The following is a 9,271-nucleotide window of genomic DNA, read 5'->3' as shown; positions in this document are numbered from 1 at the left end:
CGTCCTGATGATAATATCTTCTGAAAAGCATTCACTAATGTACGGCCTGATTTGTTTTTCAATGGAACAGCCCAAGCATACTTTCAAAAAACATCGATACAGATAAGAAGATACCGATAACCTTCGTTATACTTTAATAGAGATTGTAAGTCTGTCAAATCCAACTGCCATTGGGCATCGACACCGCTCACCAGAACGCAATTTCTTTCAAACTTTCTTCAAATTGGTTTATGTATTGTATATGCATCTTGCTGGCTCAACCATTCTTTAACTTTTTTACGACTAATATCGTACATTCCTTTGGTTTTCACATCGTTGTACAAACGTTCAACACCCCCATAGCTTCCTGAACGTTTGGGGTCGAAGTACACACTGGCTAGGTACTTGTCCGTGTCACTCATGGTAATGTTCTCAAGATAATAATTTTGCAAATAGGTGTCAATTACTTTAAATTACTCATAATGGAGGGTTCAATGTTCTCATTTACAGGTGACGTTTCCTCTACTGTGTTATCTGTTACAGCCTTAACTGCGACAGGTCCATAATATTTGACCGTTTTACTTGTGTATCCTGCTTGCTAATGACCCTCAAGATTGAGATCGTTGCGTCCGGAACTTAAGACTTGGTCAAACGAGCGCAACATTTGCATCCAACATCGCGCAACTTTGTTGGCCGATGTTGCGACTTTGTTGTCTTGAACTGGTCAAACCGGGCCAACTTTTGCTATTTTGAGTGGGTCGATCAACGGGGTTGGCCGGTAATATATTATTTATTATAAAAACAATATGGCGGATGACAGACGAATAAGAAAGGCTTACACTGACGTTACGTTTCCTAGCGACGGGTGAATCTTACAGATCTTTGAGCTTTCAATTTAGAATATCAAGGGCAGCCATTTCTTACATAATTAAAGAAGTTTGTGAAGCGATAAACCGTCATGTTGGACCGGTGTTCATGAAATGCCCTTCAACAGATGAAGAGTGGTTACATGTTGCCAAAAAGTTTGAAAACCGATGGCAGTATCCTCATTGTATTGGTGCCGTTGAAGGCAAACACATTTTGCTGCAGCCACCTGCAAATGCTGGTTCATATTTCTATAACTACAAGCACACTAATTCCATTGTGTTGCTTGCAATTGCTGGCCCAGATTATGAATGTCTATATGCTGACATTGGCACTAACGGCCGTATTTCTGATGGAGGAGTTTGGAATAAGTGTGGTATGGCAAAGGCTATCGAATCAAATCAGATTACTCTTCCCCCTCCAGAACAACTTCCAGTGGTACAGAATCCCTCCCATATGTATTTGTAGGAGATGATGCTTTTGCATTAAAAATTTTCATGATGAAGCCATATCCCCAGCAAAATCTTTCTGTTGAAAAAAGAGTATATAATTACAGGCATTGCCGGGCACGACATATAGTTGAAAAACCTGGTTGGAACTCTAGCAAATAGATGGCGATTCTTAATAACACCTCTTCAATTGTCCCCAGAAACAGTCCAATCAATAAGAAACACAGCACTCATCCTTCATAACTATTTACACAAGAGCTCACCAAAAAATATTTACTGTCAAGTTGGACTACATGACACTGAAGATTTAAATGGAAATATTGTTCCTGGACAGTGGCGACATGATAACTCAACTTCATTTGCACCCCTTAGTGTGCCTTCATCAGGTCACAATTCTACAAACAATGCAAAAGAAGTCAGACAATCATTCATGCAATACGTTTGCACAGATGGTGCCATAGATTGGCAATGGAGCAGATGTTAGTTTAAACTACATACAGATATAACAAAATTACTGCATTGTTATCTCATGCAGAGTACACATCTATATTATTAAACTATGATCTGAATTTTATTAAACAGTATCATGAGAACAACAAAATAAATATAAATGATTTAGCATTCATTCCATGTAACTTAATAAAAACTAATAAATTAAATATTAATAAAACTAAGAAATGTCCACCTTCAGTTTATAAACAGCAAAAGACCAATTAGCTATTAAAATAAATAGCATCTGGTAAGTATGGAAGAGAATGTCCATCATGCCTTTCAGGAGTGAAGTATTGTCTAACATTTGCTTGAACTGGAACATTAAATCCTTGTTGTTGATCACAAGGTCCAATACCATTCATTTCCATTTCAAAGAGAATATAATGGATGCGTTTCTCTGCAACTGTTCTGGTTCTTGCATCCATTGTTTTTAACTTATCTGCTACATACATTGCAAAGGAACAATGGTTTGTGTCATTTGCAGTGTGAGTGGGTTCTTTTAAAACTTCAATACAAGTTTCAAGAAGCTCCTTTTTTCTTTCTTCTGTTAGGGACCGCATCCTTGCTGTATTAGAAGTGGTGGAAGAAGTGGAACACGATGATATGATCGACTCTGAATTGAAGCTTTCATTAAGAGAGTCATTGACTAAGATGGTGGATGAGTTTAAGTCCTTTGACTGTGACAATGTGAATGGCAGGTTATCTCTACTTTTCCCAGCATTCATTACCGGTCGGTCGCAGAAACTGAAGACGTTCCCAATGCACCAAGGTGAATACATAATTTTCACTCAAACTTTGTCCAGATTTTTTGTTGTTGGTCTTTCCAATTTCACAACCAAGTTGGGCCCTAATGGAAAGAATTTTGGCCTTTATTTCTTAGGCAGATATTCCTAGAATTTCTTCTATCTCGGTGTAAGCACTTTCTTTAGCTTCTCTGTTATGATATTCTTTTTGAAAGATGTCCAACAAACAGACACGTTCCTCGAACAAATCTATTAACGATTCAACTTCATTTGTGGTCCATTTTCTGGATTTATTTTTTTTCTAGCAACTGCCTTTTTTGGAGTTTGTCTAATAACAATATCGCGTCCATGTACGTGGCCTGTTTGGCTGCCATTGTCAGTCAAAGGCAGTTCAAACTGTTCATTTGTCAACACATCGTGACTTGTTTGGTCGGCCATCTTGAATTTAAACTAACAAATACGCATGCGTAAAGCCAACAAATGTTGTCACATGTGGTCAAACGAATAACAACATCAAAAATTAGCATAAAATGTTGGATGAAAATTTGACTCGCGTCAAACTTCATCCAACATTGTCCAACATCATCCAACATTATTTTTAATAGTGGTCAAACGGTGCCAACATTATATCACAACAAAGTTGGGGGATGTTGGATGCAAATGTTGCGCTCGTTTGACCAAGGCTTTATACCCAGGCAAAACATTTTCTGACGATTATGATTTTTATCCCTTTTTGCATTTCTATTTTCACGTTTGCTGCTACCAATTCCCATTTCACATTAACCTGGTCATAAAACAACTGAAGTCCAAATGCAATAACATTGAAATTATATTTTATTTTTTTGTCAAAGCAATTACATAGTTGATTTGTATTTCAGTTTACAACTACAATCAGCATAGTCAAAGAGATGTTGAAAAAAAGGAGGACGTTTTGTCTCCGTGTACATTAACATTAGTTCTATCCAATGTACGGTGGCCCGTATGTGCAATACACGAATAAATATATGAGCGCACTAACTAAAGTTGAAATGCATAAATAAATTTTTCAGTACAAAATTCAAAATATATTCTCGCATAAAGAAGTTTAAATGCACGAGAAAATTGGAAAATACACAACTAAATATTTCACAATATACCAACTCCTTTTATATAAACATTAACATAAATACTTTATGCACAAATATATTGTTCTCAATACACAACAAAATGTCGCATCTGTGAACATCAACGATCATAAGGGAACACTTTACGAATAGTCCTGTTACTGCCATTTATCCATAAAACGATTGCAAAACGAAGAAACTACTTAGATTAATTACAGTTGCAGCGTATAATGCAGCGTTTTCGAGCGCAATTTAATTTGGAAAATGAATAGTCAGAGTCGCGCTGAAAATCCATCTTGCGAAGAGATTATAGAGCGTTACTTTAAACAAGGCTTTGATTACCAAAAGATACTTTGTTTTTTGTCTCAATACCATGGCATCAGAATTTCTTTGAGAACCTTAAATACAAAACTTCACTATCTTGGGCTTAAACGAAAGAACATTGACTATAACTTAGATAATGTTAAAACTCGTATTCAGCAAGAGCTTAACGGTCCTGGCTGTTCTGGCAGTTGTCGTGCGTTTTGGCATACATTGCGAATTGAAGGTATGCAGGTTCCACAAGATGTCGTTAGAGGTATCCTAAAGGAACTTGATCCTCAAGGTGTACAACAAAGAAAGTCCAAAACTCTTTGTCTTCGAATTTATCACACCCCAGGCCCAAACTATACATGGCACGTGGATGGATATGATAAGTTAAAACCTTATGGTTTTCCAGTTCATGGGTGCATTGATGGCTACAGCCGCAAGGTCCTGTGGTTTTAGGTCTGCAGAACTAACAATGATCCTGCAGTAATTGGACACTTTTTTTTAAATGCTGTGAAGGAGTTTGGAGGTTGTCCCACTGTACTTAGAACCGACAATGGAACTGAAAATACAATTTTGGCTGCCATTCAATCTTATTTTCGATGTGATGGGGATGATGAATTTGCTGGTGAGAAATCACACAGGTATGGCACTTCACCCTCTAATCAGTGCATTAAATGCTGGTGGTCCTACTTGCGCAAGAATCGTTCCAGTTAGTGGATGAATTTTTTTAAAGACTTTGTTGAAATTGGTCAACTTTGCCTATCAAATCAATTGCAGAAAGAATGTCTGTGGTTCTGCTTCAGTGAACTTGTTCAGTCAGATTTTACATCAGTCCAACTACACTGGAACACACATTACATACAGAAGTCTAGGTTTGAAACTGTTGCTGGACGACCAGATGAAATGTTCTTTTTGCCAGAATGCACAGGTGTTCAAAATCATATTTAGTGTATTTCTGATGAAAAATTTCATGACATGTCAGAATATTGTAATGGATATACAGAGGAAAGCCTTTATCAGGAATACTTTGCAGATATTGCACAACAACTCAGCTTTGCCAAACGAACCAATTGGAGAGAAGCATTAGACCAATATAATAGGTTGTGTCAGATTTCACAAGGCATGGAATGACCTACCACTTAAAATACAAGTATAAATACTTAATTAAAATTTAAATAGAAAAAATTTAATGTCATAGTGTAAGAAAAGCATGTATTTTACAATTTACTAAAGATGCCACCATTCATCAATGCTGTTAGAAGGTAATGTGACAAATTACCATCCTTGGTTCTACTATTTACAAATAGATTCAATGTATTTGTGCATGTCTGCGCACAAGGGATTGCTTTTTCACTATCATGCACAAAATTAATTACAGGCTTTGGGTCAAAGCCTATAGATGGTATGCTAGCAGCCCCAGTGGCAAACAACAGCACATGGCTTGGTGTCAATTGCGGAATAAAGTTTTTTTTCTTGGTCAGTGAGTTCCACATCACAATCCTCCAAACTTTCTTGCAAAGTACCATCTGAAAAACCAGGAAAGGATTAAGTAAGCAAAAGGTATTGCAAAGCATTATCAGTAATAAATAAACACATATTACCTTCAATTGATTTCAAAAATGCAATGAACTTTGCCATAATGACTTCCTCAGGTATCCTTCTTTGGTTGCCCTGAGGTGCAAAGGCAGGACTCAATAGCTCGGTAACTCTCCTCCCTGTACAATCATAGTTGCCAACATCTTTCCAACCACAGCAAATTCACCACTTTGCAATGCCTTGAAATTAGCTCTTATAACATAGCCTTCTGTGTATCTAAATCAAAAAATCTTGCTATCTAGTTAAGTTAATCATATGTTGAATAATACAAAATATGCATAAAATTGCAAACAATGATGGATAAAATTTATGTTTAAATTTTGGCTATGGTAACAAAGCAGTTATGTACAACATAATGCACTGACAATTATATATGCCTGATGAATAAAATTGTAAACAATTCTTATGACGACTTAACAAGGTGCCACTTTCTTTAGATATTGCACCAAGGAGCAGATGAAAAAACTCACGACGAGGACCACCATTATCGATAGCATCCTCTTGCTTCTCGAATGAAGCGAAAGTGACACACAGGAAACTATACTTCTCAGGAACTTTTTCCTTTCAAAATAAGGTTTTGCTGTATCCCACATGCTTAACCGGCTCACTACCACACTACCGGGTTCCCCATGAACAACTGCAGCTGAATGCTCCTTTATCAACCTAACAGCATGTTCATAGTCCAGGCCAACAGATTGATCATTCAGTGACACTATATCCTCATTACTTCCAAGTTGTTGGATGCTTTCATTTATAGCTTTTTGGACAGCCATGATCTCATCTAAACCAACAGGCCTACAATAGAAATTAGGTTGAAACAAAAGTGAATTACTGAAAACATTACAAACTTAAACTAACATAAAAGGACAAGTACTCACAAGAAATCAGCAACTTCAAACAGTGGAACGGAATGATTACATTCAACTTTGTTCAGATTAATCGATGGTTCATCAACAATTCACTGGATTTGCCAATTAAATTATTTGATGATGGTACATTGTTGCAGTCAATCTAGTCATCATCAGAATCACAGCCCATACCTCTCTATTGCACGAATCTCATTTTCCTCATCACTTAACCAATTTGTAATAGGTAGCATACTGGTCTCTTTCTTTTCAGTTGCTGGACAAAGATACAGAGTAATTCAGCTATAGCTTTTAGCAAGGCCTTCCTTGTATTTTCTCAAAGTGAACTCTTCACAGCTGCCAGGTATCTTTTTAGCTATTTTTCCATCAGGAAAAACCAATACGTAACCCCGGGCTTGGCTGAAGCTTCTGTCATAGTCTTCCCACTTCTTCACTGATCTTTCCCTTACTTCGTCATAGCTCATGTCTTTGGTCAACTTCACAGGAAAAGATTTGCCACGTTGTACTTTCGCCTCACCATACTCGTATTCCATTAAACCAATGTTGATAATGACCTCATCTTTTGACTTGCTGCGTGTCCCTTCTGCCTGTCGATTTCTTTTATTAGGTTTAAAACTGGACTGCCTCTCAATCTCTTTTCGTTTTTTAAAATCGGCGAACGTGGCTGCTATTGATGGCGTCCCACTCGTGAATTGATTATTAGTACTGGAAGTAGAAGCTGAGCGATCTATCTCGGCGTTGGCACCAATTGTTTCACTTTTTTTTCGCCCACATGACGGGCAGTAGACAAAGCTGTCTTCTAATTTATACCCACAAAAGCAACAATACATTTTGCATGATTTTGTGGCGTCTGAAAGGAGTTAGCATGCAAGTTTGTCGGAAATGAGAATACCACTCAATGGAGAATTGGTTACCTTTACTTTCATCCTTTTCAGCTCTTCGTAGCTCTTGAATCTTTTTATTTATAAAATCGACGAAAATCAAATTAATAAGATCGCTGTGACTAACTTCTTCAAACTCAACAGTGTCTGCATATATCTGATTAAACATGTGTGCCATATTTTTTTTTCAAAACGTCCAAAAGCAAAGCAAAATGAGCAACGCAAATCACATTTTTTAAGACAATAGTTCGACAATATATTGAATCGTGTAATGAAATACACGATGAGTGCTTTCTAACATTTTTTTGGATGCTTTATAAATTAGATAATATTTCTTGTCACCATGTTTCTTGTCACGTTAAGTTTCGAAGAAATGTTTTTATTTGAAGGAAAACAATAAATTATCGTCACTACCGTTGAAAATGCCATTTTATTTTTGTCATTTGTTACATTTCCCTTCATTATGATAACCTATTACATTCAACATTCCCCGCTAAGTTCTTTTCCGGTTTACACGGAAACTAATTGACACAGGTAAGAGCTCCGTTTACTTCCGGGACCATACCTGCACCATAACTACTGTCAAAGCCTACCTTCTAAAATGCCCCAAGTTTAGAAGAGTAATGCTGGACATGGCTGCCAATGATCGCCCAGAATGGTGGATTAGGAAGAGGGCACATGAAGAAGTCAATTGTATCAACAACTTGCCAAAGCTCTTTGTCTGTAGCACCAAGTCACAATCATCAGTACGATCATTCACCATACCCTTGTTCACTACCTCAGAACAAAAAAGGTTCAATCATAAAATGGCAATGTTTTTACTACACAGGTTCAATTTCCATAGGGTTGAAAATACATTTCTCCTTCGGGCTGTTCAATTGGCACACCCAAGTGCTTAATTGCCACAGCACAAGCACCTAGCAGATGATAGTCCTTGATACCTGCTTGATGAATGTTACCAGAGGGTAAAGGAAGGGGTCAATAAGGTTCTTTCCACTGATGATCTCTTTGTGTGCATTACAAGTGATGCATGGTCAAATGTAGCGAATGACCCTGTTGTTAATTATAAGGCTGTGTCTCCAACAAAACCATTATTCTTGGAAGCAGTGAACACAGAAGGGCAAAGCCACACAACTGAATGGCTTTTCACAGATCTAGGGCGGTTAATAGATAGTCTCGGAGACAATGTACTTAGCGCAGTTACAGATAATACAGCAGCAAACAAAAGGCATGGAGTAAATTGGAAAAGCATTATTCTACCCTCTTTTTTCATGGCTGTGTGTCCCTTCACAGCCTTCTAGTAAAAGAAGGGCTACACCTTCTAGTAAAAGACATCTTTGCAGTCAAAAAGGATGCCCCTGATGGTGCTCCTTAAGAGTATCCAGCTGGTTACCCATTAGAAGACCCGCTCCAGTTTACCCTTGAGTGCAAGGATGTTGTTTCTTTTTTCCATAATCATCATGTCCCTAAAGCAAAGCTAAAGAGAGCATTGGCTGCAAATAAGTTGAGTGGATTGGTATGGCCTGTACCAACATGTTGGGGCACATTAGATGGCTGCTTGAAATTGTTTCAAAAGGCTGACAATATTGTCAATGGTTTGGTATGTAAGCGTGATTTCGTTACCAAGGGAAATGCCAAACAAAGAGAAAAGCGTGTGGGAATTAAAGCTGTGATCACAGATCCCAATTTTGTTGTCAAGCTTGAAAAATGCATAGCAATGCTGGCAATAGTCGATAAATACATTAAGTTCTTCCAAAATGATGTAGTCCCAAGCTCAGATGTGTACAAGGCATTTATTGAGCTAGAGGAGAAGTTGCACAGCCTGAAGAATGTGACAAGAGGGCTTACTTGGTAGAATTGGTGCATAACCGGTTTGATTTTATGTATGGAGATGCACATGGGGTAGCCTATCTTCTAGATCCAAGATACCTGGGTGATGGAATGCTGTGCACTTTTCAAACCAGATTGAAGATTCCATTTTCAAGTTTC

At 37.6% G+C, this 9,271-nt stretch overlaps 1 protein-coding gene and 1 long non-coding RNA gene across 2 annotated transcripts; both read right to left on the bottom strand.

Annotated features, from left to right (window-relative positions):
- Positions 1-5,103: 5,103 nt before the first annotated feature.
- On the bottom strand, positions 5,104-5,725 carry LOC124457795. The gene is made up of 2 exons (XR_006952799.1): positions 5,541-5,725; positions 5,104-5,465 (listed from the first exon to the last, which is right to left on the bottom strand). It is a non-coding gene; the product is annotated as an uncharacterized LOC124457795 (long non-coding RNA).
- Positions 5,726-6,581: 856 nt separating this feature from the next.
- Positions 6,582-7,299, bottom strand: LOC124457995. The gene has a single exon (XM_047008117.1). It carries the CDS (start codon positions 7,229-7,231, stop codon positions 6,680-6,682), a length of 552 nt encoding a protein of 183 aa, XP_046864073.1. The 5' UTR covers positions 7,232-7,299; the 3' UTR covers positions 6,582-6,679.
- Between the last annotated feature and the right edge of the window lie 1,972 nt (positions 7,300-9,271).

The sequence above is a fragment of the Xenia sp. Carnegie-2017 genome, unplaced genomic scaffold (assembly GCF_021976095.1).
Source record: "Xenia sp. Carnegie-2017 unplaced genomic scaffold, XeniaSp_v1 HiC_scaffold_6, whole genome shotgun sequence".
Lineage (NCBI taxonomy): Eukaryota > Metazoa > Cnidaria > Anthozoa > Malacalcyonacea > Xeniidae > Xenia > Xenia sp. Carnegie-2017.
The sequence above is the reverse complement of the archived record's forward strand: the minus strand, read 5'-3'. Positions and strand labels throughout refer to the sequence as shown.